Consider the following 20,836-nt stretch of genomic DNA (forward strand, 5'->3'; position numbering starts at 1 on the left):
CCAGCACCTCAGTAGCCGGATATAATATCCAGCGGAATTTAATCGCAATCACTGATCGTATAATAGTCCAGCCTTACTTCAAATTGTTCGGAAGACTACGACGTTGTACTTAATCAGAACTTTGATCAAAAACACGTACTTGGTTCAACCTCATCCTCCAAGTCATCATCTTCCGTTTCAGCATCATAGGATTCATCGTCCTCCTCTTCCTCATCAATCCAGTAGCCGGGCAGGAGGCCCGCGGCATCGTAGGAGTTGCAAAGTGGCCCTACGATGTGTGTGATGAACGACTCTTGAAGTTTGGCGAGCTGCGGTGAAGAACGGTCCATGAATGGGCTGATGGGTAATCCTAGACTGGCCTCCTCGTCACCCTGAAAAAAAGGACAGAGGTTGGATACACCTTCTTACAAGTGAGTTTTTTTTCTATTTCACAGGGGTTTTCTACCAGCATTAATTATGTTACATCTTTGTGTAAAAAAAAAAACTCAATTTGGATAATTGGAAAAATAATTTCCAACACTAAGAAATTAGTGGAGGACTAACTGATTATATCACGGATCTATAAGAATAAATATGCTATATATTTCATTTCTAAGACCAATATTTGCATCTAATCAATAATTATGCATGCTGTTCTGATTTAATCTGTTCTCATTTATGCTTCTAACATGTAATTCTTCATAAATAACCCACACAGCAATGACACTGTTGTAAAATATCACCTGCCATCTTTCTATGAATCAGACACAGCGTTCTTTGTAATGTATAAGAGTGAAATTACACTATTTTCCTGATCCTAAAGCCACAGCAATGCATTTCTGGAAGCCAGGAACATTCCATACTTGCTCATAAAACTCGTTGACGATGCCTTCTGTCCACTTTAGGTGGATATCTCGGCCTTTGGCTGGCCCATTGATATCTGCCAACTTAATGCACACTTGGCACACCAGCAGTCTGTCGTTCTCATTAGTCCAGTCAATTCCTGGACTGTTCACATCATTCGCCTATTTTTAGCCAAAGAGAAATGGTAAAATATTATTCAGCAAACTGTGAGAAAAGCTGAATAAAAAAAAGCAGCCATTGCTGCAGCAGTGTGTTTCAGTCAGCCCTAAGTTTAGGTTCTGGTTCTCGGAAAAGCTGCATGCTGTAACAAAAATGCTACAGCAAAAAAAGCAACATGCAAGTTGGACTAAGATGCTGCTGCAACCCCACTGACCTTTGCATTAAACTCTGCAAGGAAGTCAAAGTGCTTCTTCAGGTCTGTGGCGAGGATGGCTTCAATGACGAGAAAGCGAAAGCGTTTGAACTCCACATGGTCCAGGTTGGACAGAAAATTGTGTTCCGGCTGGGACAGCAAGAGGCTCCATGCAGCTGCAGCGTGGTGGTTTTCCAAGACTGACCGGTCATTATACAGCACCGCCTGTGGTGAGGACACATGGGTGACACACAAAAAAGTCATGTCCTGCTATTAAAAAAAACACAGACTCATCACTTCAATAGCTGCACAATTAACCACAAATGACGTGGGCCACTTTACAGCCCATGAATTAGTAATTACCTGAGGAGCATTAGTGGCTACGAGGAATGCATTTGTGCGCCCAGGATGGTCATAATCATGCATGGCTGCTGCTACATATAGGGCCATAAGCTCCAGGGCCGGAATGTTCCAGGCCAGGCATCCGTAGCTGTCGTCTGAGATGCTGGAGGTCTTTGAGGTGGCATAGGGAACTCGGCCCGGTGAGATCCCATTGTCAGAGTCTACAGAGAGAGACAAATGTTCAAAAAACACAACCTTTTATTTCATTTACTGTGAGGTATGCTCCCATGTATGTTTGTGTGTGGTATTCTGTTTGTATGTGTTTCTTTTAAGGAGGAGCCTTCGAGGGAGGAGCTCCATGCAAACTGGCTCCGCCTTCTGCTTGTTCGTTGGCCACCACAACACATATAAGGAAACCTCAGAGACTTCCTTTTATTTTTAAAAAGTTTTATTTCATTTTATTGTTCGTGACAGAGTATTTTTTTACTCAGTTTCAGTGTAGTTGTGTTCTGTGCTTAGGTTGCTTCGTGTGTTAGACCCTTCGTTTGTGTGTGTGTTTTGGTGTTTTTTGATTCGCTGTAGTATTGTTAGTAGTGGTGCCTGTTCATGGTGTTAGATCTGTTTATTGCTGTAAATACTAAAAGCACTGTTTGTACATTTGGTTTAGCAATTGTGTGTGTGTCTGAACCCTCTTCACACCTTTTTGTGGATGTGACACGACTTTCTATTTCATGGGTATCGCACCTGCACAGTCTAGTGAAACTACTGTTCTTGCAAAAATAAATCAAACTCACATTAAACTATTATAGGCTGTAGCACTGTAATGGCATTTAAATATCACTTTTCATGCAAATGCATGTGAGCTGGTGTGAAAGTGATTGTCATTCTGATACACAGCACAGCACATGGAGCACACAACGAAATGTGTCCTCTGTTTTTAACCCATCACCTTAGTGAGCAGTGGGCAGCCATGACAGGCACGTGGGTAGCAGTGTGTGGGGACCGTGTCTTGAATTATGGGACCTCAGTGGCAACTTCCTTACCTGCTTACCCCATGGTGTGAGGTTAAAGGTGCCCTAGGGATTTACATAAATAAATAGACAAAACGAGGGAGAAACATGACCTTTAATGACGTTTGTGCATGTGACGTATTGACTGGTGAATGTTTAAACCAACCAGAATGGCAAAGAAGCTTGTGAGAGAACTGTCAATCATGGGGCTCCTCCCATGTGTCTACAAAAATCAATAAAGATTGTGTTCTGAGTGATAAACAATTACCACACCAATAAAAGAGGACAGTATTCAAGAAGGCACCGTTGACCTTTTAGTATACAAGCCCCCCCCAACCCACACACACACACACACACACACACACAAAAAGAACCTCAAAAGCAATAAAACAAGAACAGGATGTGAGGAAACTCAAGCATGCATCTCATTAACTGAAGTGGTTAAAATGATGATGATTAAAAAAAAAAAACAATACATTCTATACAATATTGTTTAATTTCTGCAGATTTCACTTTCTTAGCTGCAGTGCCAACATGGAAAAATCCATTAGGACCAGAACGCTGCACTCCGAAATGTTCATTCAGTGTCCATAAACCCTAATGTGGTCACTTCACTGTGGTGACTAACACCTCGACATCCCGAACGCTCTGGGCGCCGGAGACAGATGCAGGTTACGGCAGTGGCTGGGTGACTCAGACCCCGCTCCATTTGAAAAATTAAAAGGGCCATCAGCCGAGTTTAAAATAAGCCCTTAAACTTGCTGATCTCAGCAGCAGGGGTATCAGCCCCACATCTCAATCACAACAGCGGCACCCACCCTCTCTCTCTCATCTTCCCACAGCTGCCACTCTGCTGGGGAGGAGAGCTGCTAAGGGGCGTCCACGTGCAAAGCAACTTCAATCCAGCTGACGTTCCGGTCACTGGTAGCGATGGAAAGTCTGCCGAACTCGATTTGAAAGTGAAGTGATTGTCACACGTGATACACAGCAGCGCAGTGGACACAGTGAAATTTGTCCTCTGCATTTAACCCATCACCCTGAGTGAGCAGTGGGCAGCCATGACAAGCGCCGGGGAGCAGTGTGTGGGGACGGTGCTTTGCTCAGTGGCACCTCAGTGGCACCTTGGCGGATCGGGATTCGAACCGGCAACCTTCTGATTATGGGACCGCTTCCTTAACCGCCCCGATTTGGTGCCACCCTTCAACCCTACAGGTCACTACTGTCACTTCTGTCTTGTGGGGCAGAGGTGGCCTAGGAAGGAGACTCGTAACAAAACTTGATCAAGGTATCGTCCCAACACAGTGCTCCACCACTCACTAAGGGAGATGGCTTCAACGCAGAGGACGCATTCCATTTATGTGCACCATGTGCTTTGCTGCGGTGTATCCACAACTTCTGAAGAACCATTTGGGCCACCAATTCCACCATGTGCTCATGCCTATCGACAGCATGAGAAAACGGGCAAATCCGGCAAATTCCAAACACACAACTCCACACACACAAAGTCCGGATTCGTACTCTTGCCCTTGGAATCGTGAGACAACGGCACTAACCACTGTGTGGCACTACGCGTCTTACCTGTGTCACTGCCAGTCACATGCTCATTGTGGATCTGCTGGAACCCTGGGATTGGCCTTGTGGTGAGGTACCACACCGCATGGAAGACATCAGTAGCATGGACACGGTTATGATCTGAACAGGGACAAGTTGTTGATAAGGTTACCTTTCCACAACATTCCACCAACAAACAGATCACCTCAACTAATAAAGTGAAGTTCCAATGGCGATATCATCAAACATCTCGAGTTCCGCACAGACTCACAGGGAATATCCCGATAACCGTTCTCCAAAGCACAGAAGTACGTCATGAATTCCCGGACGGGGATTTTAAAGATTTCAAACAGTCCTGTGTCCTGGAACAAAGTGTAGGCAACCTGAGGGAAATCAAAACAGACAGAACCTCAATTAACAGCCACACAGGAGGAAATCTACAAGAAACCAATTCCCCCAAGAATCACCGGGCCGGCAGAGCATAACAACAGAAAGCCGGCGAAGGTGGAAGGCCTCGCGGAAAAACAATGTCATGCACACCCAGAGCGCCCATCACAGTCACTTATGCCGTAGAGTAGCTGTCAGTGGTTTTATTTATATATTTCAAACTTATGTCACACTCTGACTGAACCGATATTTACGGACATCTGATGTTTACTGGATCCAAGAAATAGACCAGGTAAACTGAGCCTGTATGTAGGTTCAATGCACAAAATGGACAACAATGCTTTCCTCCAAGGACAAATCAAACAGTGTCCACCGTTCTTGTGTTACGTCTATTTAGTGAGGAATTCTGTTGTTTTGTGGGATATGAGATGAGAAGCATGGCAAAAGCAGCTTCTTTTACACCAGAGGACTAAACGTGTCCCAGATTGGGACATGTTCAATCGATTCCTATTTCAATCGATTCCCCCAAATCAATTAATTCACTGATCACTGGGAATTCTCTTTCCCACTCAGTCCTCTCTAACAATAAAATGGCCTGGAATGACTGGGTTTAATGGGTTGTAGTGGAGCCTGAACCTCCATGGGACACCGTATAACCATATAAACTGCTGCGAAACATCAGCTGGTTTGTGAGCAACATGATAGGAAGAGTTGCAGATGAGCGTTCCATTATTGACCACACTGAAACACCAACTGTTTTGACACCAGCTGAAGGACTGACCGATTTCTGAGAATGATGCTCAGTTGACGGGACAGATGTAAATAAAGGTGTGTAACAAACTGGTTATTAATTACAATGAAAGTTGAACTACAGAAACTTTGCACATTGAACACCACAGACAAGTTCAGGACATGACATCTCAGGTTTTTGATTGATCAGAAGTCATGATGCAGTTTTTGCATAATCAAATCAGGTTAACAGGGCACAACTCGTGCTGTACTGACATAGCTGAGAATCCGGCCTGTTTTCCCCCCGGTTTTGTCCATCAGGTCGAATATCTGGAAGTTCCAGGTGTTTACTTTCTCCATCAGGGCATCCTGGTCATCGAGAATGGGGTCCAGTTTAAACTCCTCATCACCCTGAAGATGAAAGTTAGTGGTCAGCAGGAAGACAACATTTTTCGGGGATTAAATAAAATTAAAAATGTAAAGACAAAGTGCATCATGACTCACACAAGATGCACTTACTTTCAGCGAAGCATAAACAGAAAATTGGCAAAATCACAATATTCACATTAAAACGGCACTACATCAAACTGCAACATAAGTTTATTTTTTTCCTAATATGTGTTCCTATTTTGCCAGGGTAAATAAGACATATCTTAGAATTTGATTCCGGAAGTTCTTAGCTAGAACTCAAGTGAACTCTAACCTCAGCCGCAACGTTACACAATAAAATCGAAACATCCATATCTGTACGAGGAGCCCTGCGGGAGAGTGGGGGAGAATTTCCGCAACCCGCGCCCGATTTACCCTGCCGGAGAACTTTGATCTGTTGCTCAAAAGCTGATCTTCTTTAACAAGGACTATAGCATCCAATAAAAATGTGCGTGTGTGTGTGTGTGTGTGTGTGTGTGCGAAAGAGAACATGAAGAGAGAGCCAGTAACCGTCAGTGCATTTCGGGTCAGGCTCAAGTGACTACTCAGCAAACTGCGGAGGCCGTGCATACGTGACTGAGCTCAGAGACGTAAGACGATGACTCACAGAGCGACACCAAGCTACTAATGTTTCCTCTCAGGACCTTTAAGCAACAACACGCCACAGTGCATTATGGTCTTTTTGAAGGGCCATTACGTCCAGTTTCCCCCAATAAAGCCAGATAATGTATGAGAAGTGAATGTGCTGTCAAACTAACATTATTCTAATGCGTAGTGGAATGTGTGCCGATTAGATTACTATTATCATGTTACTAATAAATTAGTGTTTTCTTAATGCATTAATGTTCAAGAATACCAGGGAGTAATCTCGCTGGGTGGCTCTCTTGATTCCAGCATCCAAAAACAGTGGTTCTAAAGAAGAGGGTTATTGATGTAAAAATATTAAGTCCACCATGGCCAAGTCAGCTAAGCTTAAACAAATTAGGCCTTCTTTTTCTGTCACTATCACTATTTTTGTAGTTGCTTATTTTGGCTCACTCTTATCTCCTGTCTCTCACCACCACTCCTGCATGATAAACTGCCTGGTCTGTCCCGTTGCAGATCACCTTCCTCACTGCCCTACTTTTACAACCACCGCCTGCCACCGATTAATGTTAAGTTATTCGTTCATTTTTTGCAAATGGACTTTAATTTTGTTTTCTAAATGTGGCTTTGTGTTTCATTTGAATATGTCTACACCCCTCTGTGGTTAAATAAATGCAACACTGTGTTTTCATGACAGTTGGACAGCGCTGTGAACTATGAACAGAATGTAACGGTGAGCTTCATGAGCATGAAGGCACCTCAGACTCCTTGTTCTGCTGGTCTTGTGAGGTCTGTTCCTCTTCCTCTGTCTGTCCTTCACTACTGGCGTCAGGAGTCTTCTGGTCCTGTAGCTCTGCCTCCACGCTCTCCTCTATGATCAGTCTGTCTGCTCCATACTCTGGGCCTTCACCTGCTGAGACACCGACGAGAACAGTTGCAACTCCTAAATCATCCAGTGGTGGGTGACGGCCTCTCCCAACAGAACAACTCTTTCTCTACACACATAATATCATGAAAATAAAGAAAATTCTGCAAAAAAAAAAAATATGATCAATGCTTACAAAACTGCTTGTAGTTCAGATAAAGAGTGGTTCTGGTTTCACTGTTTTGACTTTTGAACAATACTCTAAATGGGTGCCATTTTCAAACTCCACCTGACCTTACACCAGCAAACAATTTCTGTGCTTATCAGATCAAAAAACCTTCACCCTATATGTTCAACCAGAGATATTCATGTGTGAACACATTAAGCTGACTGTATATTAATGCAACATACCCGATCTTCTGCGTTGCGGCTCTCCGGGCGAGGGTCCATGGCTCTCTGCTGATTCTGGCGCTAGCCCGCCCTTGAGCATCTGCCGGCCACAGCTGGAGGAAAGAGAGGGCATCACTCAGCATCACCTGATCAGCTCAAGAAAACTAGGAGCCACCGCCACAGAGCCAGACATCCACGGTCCTGAATGCCCAGGGTAAGTTGCTGTGTTTCAGAGTGGGGGGCAGCAAAACACAGCATGCCAGTGAAACAACACCAGATACAGTCTGCTTCTTCCTACGGCATGAAGTCATACCTGGTGCAGACAGGCACAGAGGACATCATGCGCAGCTGCTGTAAGTCGGGGGAGCTGAGCGTGTAGCCCGGCGGCTTGTGAATGCTCACGCTGGGCCTGGTCAGGAAGTCGGCTGTGTCTGGGAACTCCACCGGGGAGCGTGTGACCAGAGAGCAGCCTGCCACCGGAGGACTGTGGCTGGGCGAGTTGACAGGACTCAGACTGGGGGACGTTCCTTCAGACAGAGACATCAGGCAGTTCAAGTTTGTGAATATTGTTGCCAGCTTATAACAATTTTTAGGGAAACGGAAATACTTTCAGAGCTCATTGTATTCGGAAGATGGGAATTTTAGACCCACTTTTAAATATGGATTACATGTATAAATTAATCTGACTGCATACAGAATGAACACGACTAAAGTTAAAGTGAGTTAGTGGGTTAGACACTCACCTGTTAACCTTAAGACCACAAACTCCCAGGTTTACTACCATTGTGTCCCTGAGCAAGACACTTAACCCCTGAGTGTCTCCAGGGGGTCTGTCCCTGTAACTACTGATTGTAAGACGCTCTGAATAAGGGAGTCTGATAAATGCCGTAAATGTAAATGAGTGAATAGTAAGCAGACAGAACAATGTCACAGTCATCTCTACCTGAGCCAATTCCAAAATCTTATCACCTTGAAAGGGTGGGCAGACTGGCAGTGTTATATCAAGGAATATTATCTGCTTTTCAGAGGCCGTGTAATTCAATAAATAAACTCCAATGCTGCCAGGACCGTAGTGGAAGCATAAAACAAAGTCAGGAACACAGTACAATTGGGAAGAAGTAAAAAGAAAATTGTGACACCCACACTGACTAATACATGAAGGTCAGACGATCAATTGTCAAGGATCAATGTTACCCGAACAGCTGGAAAAGTGTGATCGGTCACTAACGCAGCACACTGACCTGCTCTCCTGGGAATGGCGTGGTACGTTAGGGTCACAGAAGATGACCTCTGCTTGGGGATGGTCAGCAAATTACTGTTGGGGCCATTGGCAATAGATCCTTGGCTTTGGGACGGAAACATGGGGACCACATGAGCATGCTTGTTAGACATAACATTTCTAGACAAAAATCGATGCTACACTGTGTATCGACAGGGTTTTTTTTTAGTGACTCAAGGACCTTTTCTTCCATGAGAAAGAGCTGTGTGTGTTTCGTTACGCTTCAGATTGCAATAATAACAACTGAAGGTCTGACACAGCACCCTGGGTAGATGCTGGAGTGAGTCATCCAAAAGTTAGAACAATGCCAGCAAAGGCTTCATCGGAATCCATTATTGGACCCTTTGCCAACTGCTCTGTTCAACACTGCCACCCTGAGGACACGTAGGGGACCTGCAGGAGGACCATGGAACACGAGGCCAGATGAGGAGGCCAGATGAGCAGGAGGAAACTCACTTGCTGCTGGTGTAGTCAGGGTGGCTTCTCTTGCCGCCACGTTCCCAGCGGGAGGACGCGGACTCCAGGGAATGGGGGAGGGGCGAGGAGGCAGAGCTCCTCCTAGGCTGGGTGTTAGGAAGGCTGTTCCTACTGCTCAGCCCCTGCGAGAGAGAAGGTCAGAAACAAGGTCAAGGTCTCCCTAGGTATTTAGTCAATTTCTGTGGAAGACCATTTTTAGAATTGGTTACTCCACAAAGAGCTACAGTTTCTTTCTCAAAGCTGTCAAGATTGTGCCTGCCTCACCTTTATAGGTTTCCTCTCCCCCCGTTCGGTGGAATCCTCCATCTCCGTGCAGGGGTAGAAGCCAGGGAAGGGGGTGAAAGGATTGACCCGTGGCCGACACGACCCTGAGAAGGTGCCCATGAGGCTGCTGATGGTGTGCAGTGACGTCACGACGTGAGGGGACAGGGACGAGTCAGTCAGCAGCTCCGACACCAGGTTTCGCGCCTCGTTTATGACCGAGAGGTCTACACCATTCCCAGTGACTGCACCCTGCAAGCCAACAAACCAACACGCACACAGACACACACAAATACTCAGTTCAGCTCCAGTCATTCTCACACTTCAATAAAACAGAAATCCTGCTTTAGGAGACATTTTTCACAAATGTTAACAATTTTATTACTTATTCACGCACTTCCATAACCGTTTATTCCTAAACAGGACTGCATAGGAACCTCAAAGGGCGGGAACTTACTTACCGCACCACACACCATATACTCACACCTATAGAAAATTTTGAGTCACCAGTTCGCCTAGTGTTCATGAGTTTGGTTGGTGTGAGGAAACCATGAATGTACAAGAGGGATCAGAAAATAGTTATCCTGTCAGCTACAAAAAAGCAACACACAATGGGCAATCACAAATAATAATCTAATGTCAGGTAAAGAAAGTTGTGGATCAAGTTAAGGACATCTTTGGACAAAGAAATTGTGAGGAAAGCCTACCAGGACTTATGTTGGTAGAAAGGTTTATACACAGTACAGGCCAAAAGTTTCAACACACCTTCTCATTCAATGTGTTTTCTTTATTTTCATGACCATATACGTTGGTAGATTCTCACTGAAGGTATCAAAACTATGAATGAACACTTTTTGTCTCCACTTTTTGTTTTTTGTTAAGTACATAACTCCACGTGTTCATTCATAGTTTTGATGCCTTCAGTGAAAATCTACCAACGTAAATGGTCATGAAAATAAAGAAAACACATTGAATGAGAAGGTGTGTCCAAACTTTTGGCCTGGACTGTAAATGATGTTTAGACGCACACGCAGACAGACGTTTGAGTGCTGCCCTCTTATGGTGTACCCTGTCAACGGCGGCTGACGTCCCTCCACTGTGGCACCTCAACCAACTGGAGGGAGGAAACTCCCCCTGCGCGCGCTGTTTAACAGCAAACCGACCCCACGCGCAGGAAGGACACGAGACGTCTCCACCACGGGGAGGCCGGGTTCTATTCCCAGTTCCCGCGGACGTCAGAGTGCACTTTTGTGAAAGCACACTTAAAGAATAGCAGTTAATGGAATTATGAGGGTTTTTTGTGTGTGTGTGTGTGTGCGTGTTTGTGTGTGTGTAGCAGGGCCTCAGAGTTAATCCATTTCCAGTGACGAGACGCACACACGCTTAGCTCATCCTATCGATTGCATAGAATGTAGAAGCAGCCTATTTTTTTTGTTGTTGTTGGAAGCGATGTAAAGTAATAAAGTAGAGTGGTCCTGCGGCCACGGCTCATGTGCTGCTGAGGGAAAATGAAGAAGTGCACCGCGCACACACACCCCACCCCACCCTCAGCATGGTGACGTCAGTGAGGCGGGCCTTATGCAACCCGCTCACGCTCTGACGCCTATCTCCTGTCCAGCATGCCCGCTGTACCCGCTCTCCAGCTGAACTGATTTATCAGTGACGGGCAGACGGAAGGCCTACGCAGGCCCGGCATGTTGGGAAGTGTGTGTGTGTGTGTGTGTGTGTGTGTGTGTGTGTGTGTGTGTGTGATGCACCGAGAGCTGTAAGAATAACGGACCCGGGGGTTTGTGGCGTTGCTCAGCACAGCAAACATCCTGTTTCACCTGACGTGTGTGAGGTGTGCAGTGGGGACCGAGCCCCATGGCAGAGGCTAGACACAAACACTAATTACCACACACACACACACACACACACCTACAAAAAAGTAAAACCCTGGGACAAAATTAAGAGACTGCAGCAATTTTTTAAATGTTCTCCATTTGTTTCTTATTTGAGTTCCTGCAGATAAACACATTATAACAGTCATTAACAGCCAACTTTATGCTCATTGCCAAGTAAAATAAATAATAAATATTAGTGTCCAGAAGTGGGTTTTCCTGTGTTTTTTGAGAACATGTTCAGGTGACCATCAGACCAGTATCACATTAAGTTAAAGAAGGTGTGTAGGTGTTATAATTTCACAAATAAAGAAATAGATAAGTCTATGGAGTGGTCTCTTAATTTCCTCCATCGGCGTGTGATGGCTAAAGAAACGGCAGTAAATTATACACCGCAGATGAGACACGGCAGTGTATTAGAAAGCAGAGACAATGCCCAGACTCTGCACTGACCTGATACTGGGGCTTGTACCATTGTTTCAGATCCCAGTCCCACAGGATCATCTGAAAGACAGGACAGGCGCGAGGTTAGTCCACATTCAGCATTATTTCGTCATTAAAAAAAAAAAAAAAAAAAAAAAAAACAATCTGGCTTGCTGCATGTCTGCTCCTAAAACGTGTTTTAGTAAAAACTCAAGCTGTTGCTTGTGCCCTTTTCCATCAATATTCTTGAGTGGTTCTCTAAACACAAGATGCTTTTTAATTCCCACCCCCTCTGCACAACATTATTAAAAAGAAATGCAATACATTTATTAAATATACACCCATTAACTGCATGTAAACCCTGTGGAATTATCTGCTTTTCTGCATCTCTACCTTTATTTACACAAGCTGTTCAACAAATACGTGGCTGCATAAGACGTGTTTGGCCTTCATCATTTTGACGTTAAATAAGACAAGCTACTTAGATAAAGATCAGATGACATTCTTTCACCCGTCACAACCGAAGGCAGACCCACACCCAGTCCAAAGTTGGGCTACATCAAGGTTATGCTTCCACGGGCACAGTAGACAACAATGTCTGGCCGCCTGTCTAATGAAAGCGCGTGGTGTGAGGCGGCATTGTGTCACCGCGGTGTGAACAAACTACGGAAGGCTGCAAGCACGCTCGCGGGTCCACGGGTCGAGAGGCTGGGCTCAGGCACTTTCGCAGAGGGAAGAGAAAGAAGCGAGCAAAGGGAGAAAAAAGAAAAAGGCAAACCGCCGCGACCACAATGAAACGTCAACAATGGCGCTTTCAGATGCTATCTGGCCAAACTACGTCAGAGAAATGCATTTCCAAGTTATCTGTCAGGCGCAGCGAGAGAGAGAGAGAGAGAGAGAGAGGGAGAGAGAGAGAGTGAGAGACACGAGAAAAAAAAGTCGCCAAACTGGAGCACACTCTTACAGCACTAGTGTGCTAAAGGCCTGCAGATAGGTCCCTTTTTTTGAAAATGTTTATTCAGATCAGCATGCGGGCAGCAGTACGAAGATTTGTGAAGAACGTGCGGCAATGCATCGCCACAAAAAGACCCTACATAATGAATTGCACTGATACCATATATAAGTGCAAATCTGTTGCTATGTGGAACCCTAAGTGAACACTTGTTGTGGGTGATGCAGTGCTGTCTTCAACCACCGGGTGGAGTGCTGGAGGTGAATGTGCTTGTGGACAGCGCGTGTATGTGTGTGTGTGTGTGTGTGTGTGCAGACACAGAGATCCAGGGAGCGCGGACCTGACACTGGCCATCTGCTGCATGGGTTCACTTACCCTCCACCTTGAAGGTCCAACAAAAGTAATGGCCTTTGGTTCAAGAATTATAGCGCTAAACATGCGTTAATTAGGGCCAATTAGGGTCGAGCAGCATTTTACTTATACGACATCGGATATCGTCATCCACACCTCATCAGAATACTTTTCCAACACGTTAGTCAGGAGTTTTATTTTGTGCATCAATTGCTTCCAAACACAATCCAGCTGTATTGTTTGGGAACATTCAGCTCACACCATAGTACCAGTGTATAACGTTACCAACATTACTTTAATCGCAATACTAATGTGATTATTTATGACTGTTGCAAAAATAATAAAAAGAAACTTAAGCTTTCATTTCCACAAAGAAATGTAAACAGTGCGAAGCGATATTCACATGCATCAGAGTTCCTATATCATGCCACTTGTGTTATCCAATCAAAACAGCGAGTCAAAAGTAACCAAAGTGAAATCGTATTTCGGTTTTTAGATCTCTCAGGCATGGTGCTGACCTCTTCATCAATGGAGTCAGGCAACCGTCCAGGCGGCAAGAGCCAGCCCAACAATTCAAGTGTGCGTCTGCATACGCGTTGTGATGGTTTTTTTTTTTTTTTCAATGAGATGTCTTTCATTGATCAGAAGGAGTCGGCCCCGTGTTTGTCATCAGCATCTGTTAAACACAGCAGGACATTCAGTACGGCAAATAAGCACTGCCATAGCAACGCGACAGAAAGCAAGCAAACAATGATACAAACGCCATGGCGACGTGGCGGCGGCAGAGAGAGCCGAACTGACGTGCTGGAATTGGGCTTGTTGGTGCAGGGGGGACCTGTGGGGCTATTCTGCTCTGGCTAGCCGGTCAGGTGTGCTCAACACAAACAAACTGTCCAAAAATGTACAAGATTTTTACAAAAATGTGGAAATTAAATAGCCCAGATTAAAATGCAAACAGTTTAGGTGCATTCGTCTGTGTGCATTTTAAGGATATTACATGCAATCAATAAATAATAACAAAAAGATTGCTTAATCTATTATTCATATACTCACAATTGTTGTTAAAACTTACTGATTTGCCCCACTGATCACAGGTTTTAAGGGGGGGGGCTACAATAAACTGAAAGGCCACGGTGAGACAGTGCTCCCGTCGTGGGGGATACGGGTTCGGGGACAGCACGTGACCCATTACCCGGGACGTGCGCGGACTGACGTACTGTAGCTAACACACGCCGCCTCTCGGTTACACATTCCCCTCATTACCGGCCCATGAGCTTACCCAAGGCACATCCTATTCTTTCCGACAGAGATTACCTTGGAGAATCTTGTGGGGGGGAAAAACATGTGGGCCTGACGTATCAAACCGTCAAGCGGGCAAAACATACACGTTTAAAGGACCAGTTATTGTTTTTTTCACCAGATGCTGTACACATGGCAGTTGCGCTAGTATCTTTTTTTTATCTTTTATCAAGGCTTCCAGTAAATTATTTGGTGCTTATATAAAAGGGCCTGCTTATCTGTTATTATAAGGCAATACTGTTATATATCAGCGTGATAAGATGTTTACCACTCAGGTAAAATAAGGTAGCACTACACAGCCTGGGCATTTGGACATAAAATAGAGATAAGGGCCCTATTTTCAGTAACAATTGTACAATAATATTTCACACCACAGCATTAAATAAACAGCCTTAAACTGCCTACAATTAAGTTCAAAAATTAAGTTCAAAATATAATGTCTTCTAGATGATAAAAAAAAACAGATATGAAACCATCCGATATGAAGTGGAAGCCATGTGAACTCAGGAGCAAAAGGAAAGGATACAGAGAACACAAGTTATGTTGGCCTACTGTCCTGGCTAGACCCTACACTGTTAAATGACTGACCTGCAAGCAATGACAATACAGAGTCCCTTTAATGAAAATATATTTTCTGCTGACAGACAACATTGTTTAATAAAGAAATAAAATGGGAAAAAAGAAAGTCCTGTCTACATCTGGCCCCATAAACTGGTTTCATATTAAACTATTTTTAACTCTTCCACTATTGTTTAAACCATATTTAAATCTGCAGAGCAATTTATTTTCACAATTTAATATCCACGCCCACAGCTGCACAGGAAAAAAAAAAACATTTACAGCATTGAAATCTTTGGTCTGTACACAACTTCATTGAACGCAACTTCACCCAAAGGTTAAAACAGTTCTCAACAACAAAACACTACAATGCATGAACAAAAAAAACAGCAAACCATTGCAAAAACTATTAATTTAGAAAACGCATATTCAAACTGTACACAGAACACAACGGGTAACAAGTACAATAAAATAATTGTGCGTACAGTAAAATCCAGTGTGGCTGCTCTCCAGCGGGGAGAGCTGCTGATTTGAAGGGATGGCCATGGGCTTGTCAGGAGGAGCTGGAGGGGCCATGGAAAATTCTTGGGAATGGAAAGGAGGAGTCGTGCGGGCGGATGGGTGGGGGCATCAGCATCACTCCGTGCTCTTCACACAGATCTATCACTTCTATCCACAGGTGTTGTTCTGGGCTAGAGCTGCGATTGGCCGAGTAAGCCTGTACTTCGCTCTCACATACACACACACACTCAACACTGCCCTCAAACAGAAGACTTTCCAAACTCCCAACAATTGAGATAAATTTCCTTGGCTTCAAAGTTAATTTCAAGGTTTATTTCATGTTTCAAACAATACATGCAACCAGCATACTTGATCTTTCACCACCCTTGGTTCGTATGTGACCTTCTGACTGGCTGACAACAGCACGGCATCAACTGTGTTATTCTAATTATGACAAAAACTTCATTTTTGTGATGGAACAGATCTATGGCCCAGCTGTTCCTAAGCAACCTGTATTCACATAACACCTAAACACTGCAATAATGTGGAATGATATTTAAAGATATGTGTCATAGTGACAGTAACGTGAGACGCTGTCACTCCCCGGAGTTCTCACAGCCAATCAAAATGCCAAGTTGGTACTAGATGTGCTACCACAGGGTCCCTGCTGGTTTAAGGAAGCCAAATTTATGACTTTTTTTAAGGCCACTTTCATCAAATGTAAGACCTTGCATCAGGGTCATCAGCTAGATTTGTCCAAGGGTCAAAGTGTTTTCTCAGCAGACACAAAAATACAGAATTATTTTATATATCTTTAATATAATTAATATATTATTATTTGATATGTGAAATTCTGTAATTATTTGCCTGCTGCAAGCCACTTGGGGGCAACAGCAATATTTTCGGTTTGTTATTTGTGACGGTTTTTGATATGGGTGAAATGGGCCGTTTTTTTCAGGGCTGAAAAGTATGCTCGCCTGAGATAATTTTTTTAAGTACACCCTTAAATGATAAATTCTGGTGAATTCTGTGGAAATAAATGAACTACATTCAGACATTTGACGAACAAACCCATTATATTTTCAGTAGCATCTGTGTAGAGAGCATCAGAGCTCTTGAGACCATGGGCTTGGTAAGCATGTTCAGTAATCCATACCTGCTTTTAACTAGTCACTTGTCCACCCAATTTGCTATTAAATATATAATAGAATGTAAATACAAGAAAGAATGTCACTACTAAAAGACTTTATCTTCTCAGACAAACGGACACGGTACCGATCACTGTTTTCATCTGGCTGGGCAGACATACTTGGCTTGATTATGCGCATTCGTCTCACAAGCCTTTCTCAGCCAATCAATGCACAATGTAACACACAGTGACGCACAGAGTAAAAATGATGAGTGGATTAAGTGTGGATTTGCATGGTGGAGATGCCGTTACGGAAGATGCAAAGAGTAAGAACACGCAACATCGCCATCAGACTTACAGCAATAAATGGGAGAAAGACCCCAGTTTTACTGGGTGGTTAAAGCCTCTAGCTAGCACTAACAGTAACGCTTGGATTAAGGACAGATTGAAGGTTTCATTTGATTTATTGGGTAAGAACTTTAAACTCTGGATTTAAGGAATACTAGTCATTTTTTTTATTTTTAAGGCCTTAATTTTGGAAAATCAAACCAAGACTCTTTAAGGATCCGCAGAAACCCCATACCATTACAGCAAATAAAATAGGAAAATGAAACAATTTTTAGTCCTTATCTAATGTCATCAGATCTGTGTCACTGCAATGTGAATGTAAATGTAATGTAAACCGTCCAACATGGAACTATACTGCGACTGCTGTGCGTCTAAAAGAAGAATAAAAGGAAAGAAAAAATGAGCTGGAGGTAAAGGGCAGTCAGAAGGTCAGGCTGTTAATGCACGGCTGATGAACACTTAAGGCCAACTGTCAACACAGGCGAGCCTTGGCTTAACACTTCAAAAGCCCAACAGTGACATACACAGACGGCCCATCACAAACTGATCAGCCTTCCGTGGATCAGTGTTAGCGTCTGTTTTAGACATCAGGTTGCGTGTTTGGGGATCCGCTGAAGGAAGGGGGGGTGCGTGAACAGTCAACTACAGTATCTATGGTTCATCAGACTGGGGGAGGGGCTTCTGTTTGGGCTTGTGGTTCACTGTGTTGATGTAAAGGCCAGCTGTGGATCCTCATTGGAATAATAAAGCTAGGAGAGGCTCAAGAACGTATAAAAAGAAATGAGAGGGGGGAAAAATGTTTTAAATGCTGCAGGCATGTAAGTCGAAGCTTTCGAATATAAATGGAAAATGAGAGGGAGACACCACAGTAACGGCAGCCTTCCCCCTGCATAGTTGTGACCCAGGTCACCCAGTCCTGGCGGCCCTCAACCTCCCAAATGCCACCTCACACAGTGTGAAGAGAAGATAAAAAAAAACATATACATCTGCATCAAGAAAATGGTCTATGCAACCAACATCTGGCACCCTTTTCTAAAGTTTGTGTAGGACTTCGAAGCTAATTTAATTTCTATGCCGTTATTATTATATGAGACATGAAATGAAAACATTTAAGACAACTGGCAAATATTCCCTGTAATTCTGGTACCAATATTGGGCAACCTTTTCTTAATTTTGCATAATATTTGGATGATAAATTAATCAAGCTAAGTTTAGTAGTAGCCTAGTGTACAACACAGCTGCCTATGAACCAGAAGACCTCAATGTCACAGGTTCAAACTCCTTGAGTATTTCTTGGGGACGGTCCCTGTAACTACAGATTGTAGGTCTGATAAATGCTGTAAATGCCAGTGTCTTGATTATTATGCAATTTATTCCTATCTTCACACTGGTAAACATGTTTTTCTGATGTGGTGTGCACTTACATGTAAGTGAGTTTATATTGAGAATACATATGTATGTGTGTGTGTGAGGAAATTGCACAGAGGTGTATACAGTGCAATTAACTGCAGAGCGTAAATGGGTGTGTATGGCTGCTCTGCCTGTGCGATTTGCAGCAAACCCTCGCTGAGGTCACCTGCCCACAGCCAAGCCAGATGCAGATGACGCAGGTTCGAAAAACTTCCGTTAGCGCACCAGCTTCTGGCCCCAGCGTGGAGAGGTTTCGACTCCAATGCTTTCACCGTTGAATGTGACACTAGACACGTGTGTGTGTGTGTGTGTGTGTGTGTGTGTGTACATCGAGCGGAACCCTGTCCAGTCAGGCAGTAAATTCGAGGCTGAACGTGTTGTGTCGTTGTGTGTAGTGAAGCCCCGGCTCTGAACTCTTCCCCTGGTGATGTTCAACCCCCCCCCAACCTCCAACATCCACGTTTTTCTTCAAAAGCCTCTCCTTGCGGACTCCAGCTGCACAGCTTTCACTCTTCTCCAAAACCAACAAGCGTTCAATGCACACAAGACATAACAAAGATCCACTTTCTCATCTGTACTTACAAGAAGCTCTTAAATTTTGGGTGTTTCAACATTCGTTTAGCAGCATAGATTCTATATTCTATTGCCCGGTATATGCATTGCTTGAAGGAAAAAAAAAAAAAAGAGGAGAAGATTTAAATCGGCACTACATGCTTAAAATGAAAAGAGTGGTACTTGTGCGGCAAGTCGTACGTTTGCCTACATTTGCTCGACGCTGAAAAAACTCGACTCGGCTGTCAGTCTGCCGCTCACACTTAGAGGAGTTTCTTGTGCTGGCGACTCTCCAGCCTAAGAGGAGCTTGCATAATGACAAACACGTGTTTTGCAGCAACAACCGAAAAAAAAAAGAAAAAAAAAGAAAGAAAAAAAAAAGAAAAGAAAAAAAAATGCCACAAGCTGAGGAAGGTCAACACTATTGCGTCAATGATGAACTTTTTCCCACAATGGCGTGCTTCACATTCGAACGGCCCATTTGCAGCGCGCTCAGTTCACAAACGGCCCTCGCTCTGTGGGGAAAACAAAGAGCTTTGCTGCAGCCATGGAAGGTACAGACATGCAAATCCTTAAGGAATGGTGCTAAGACTCAGATAATATTCATAAAAGGTTCGATGTTTTTTTTTTTTAATGCATTAAATCTTTGCAGGGAATTAAACAGCTTTCTGTGGTATTTTGTGAGGGAAACGCAGCTAAATTAATCTAAGTGAGAAAAAAAGAACAGTGCCTCAAGCAGGCATTTGACCCAAACTTTAAAATGCAAGAAAACTATCAAAAAATACCCAAGAATAATCTAAATCTATGAGACTATTAAACAGGGACAGGACACAAAAATTATGTGGCAATATATTTAACATATTGTGATATTATCATCATTGTCGGCAGTACCTTGTGATAGCATCATTTCACTAATTCACACCCCTCTAATCAGAATACGTTTTGCTTAAAAAGATAATGAATTAATACTGATGAAATAAATATATATATATTGTGTTTCTAAGGGTAACAGAAAGTAACTCCATTTTGAACTCAAGCAGCGATCTGATGCACAAATGGGACACGGCTGCTGGCTCGGAACTTGTAACAGTGAGAGTGATGTGATGAAAACCACGGTCTGTTCTACAAAAAACGAAGCAGAAAAAATTGTAAAGTTAATTAATAATTATTTACATTTTTTTAAAAGAAATATCCTATTCTGCACCGGCCATAAAACCCTGTTAAAACCCTTAAAAATGTTTTTAACTATATAAATAGAGTAGACCTGAACTGCTTACTCTGACTTGCAGGACATTGAGCACATAACTTTTCATTTTTTTATGAATGTTATTTAGTGGATGTGTCGCGGTGAAGAGAAGCGAAAACAGAAAAGGAAAAGAAAAAAAAAAAAAAAGAAAAAGACGCTGCATTTACTACACATTTTATTACCAGGTGCAACATAAACATGTTTTCTTCCGCTTTGCAAGCCACAACCACAGCTACGCCACAGCCGGCCAGGGCAGCCGGGCCTGGACACGGCTCAAGTGAAAACAGGCCTTTTCATCTCGTCAGATCAGAAACACCACGCAGTGGAACGGACTGAGCACAGGCGCAGGCTTCACGGCTGAGCTGTCCGGTTTGCCTGCACGTTAACAAAGGAAAGGTTTTATTATATATATGAATTATATTATATATATGTGTGTGTGCGCGCCTTTCACTCATCCTCCATATTATTTAGCAAGAAACGGCAAGCAAGCAAGCAAGATGGCTGGAGGGCTGGATAGGTTTCATTTTTAAACGGAGCGTTTGATCCAACATTTATTGCAAACTACTTAGTAAGTCATACCCCCATAAACAAGAGGCCGACAACGTTTCATGCAGGTTAGGTTTCATCTGCGAACCAGATCCCGCGTTGACCTGGACCTCAGCAATGCGCGATCGCGTCCGACAACAA

General features: G+C 43.6%; 1 protein-coding gene across 2 annotated transcripts in view; it reads right to left on the reverse strand.

The window, feature by feature from the left end:
* pde3b (phosphodiesterase 3B) overlaps window positions 1-20,836 on the reverse strand; it is a 39,277-nt gene that overhangs the window by 1,591 nt on the left and 16,850 nt on the right. Inside the window, exons 2-15 of one of the 2 annotated variants that reach the window (XM_028957221.1) lie at window positions 11,834-11,884; window positions 9,504-9,752; window positions 9,219-9,361; window positions 8,725-8,828; window positions 7,797-8,010; window positions 7,505-7,596; window positions 6,987-7,141; window positions 5,491-5,625; window positions 4,370-4,481; window positions 4,126-4,239; window positions 1,559-1,758; window positions 1,217-1,420; window positions 843-1,004; window positions 140-371 (exon numbers count right to left, since the gene is read on the reverse strand). In XM_028957221.1, coding sequence (XP_028813054.1) covers window positions 140-371; window positions 843-1,004; window positions 1,217-1,420; window positions 1,559-1,758; window positions 4,126-4,239; window positions 4,370-4,481; window positions 5,491-5,625; window positions 6,987-7,141; window positions 7,505-7,596; window positions 7,797-8,010; window positions 8,725-8,828; window positions 9,219-9,361; window positions 9,504-9,752; window positions 11,834-11,884 — 2,167 coding nt within the window. The remainder of the gene's footprint in view (window positions 1-139; window positions 372-842; window positions 1,005-1,216; window positions 1,421-1,558; window positions 1,759-4,125; window positions 4,240-4,369; window positions 4,482-5,490; window positions 5,626-6,986; window positions 7,142-7,504; window positions 7,597-7,796; window positions 8,011-8,724; window positions 8,829-9,218; window positions 9,362-9,503; window positions 9,753-11,833; window positions 11,885-20,836) is intronic. The other variant, XM_028957222.1, reaches the window with a different exon arrangement.

This window comes from Denticeps clupeoides, chromosome 16 (assembly GCF_900700375.1).
Source record: "Denticeps clupeoides chromosome 16, fDenClu1.1, whole genome shotgun sequence".
NCBI classification, from domain to species: domain Eukaryota; kingdom Metazoa; phylum Chordata; class Actinopteri; order Clupeiformes; family Denticipitidae; genus Denticeps; species Denticeps clupeoides.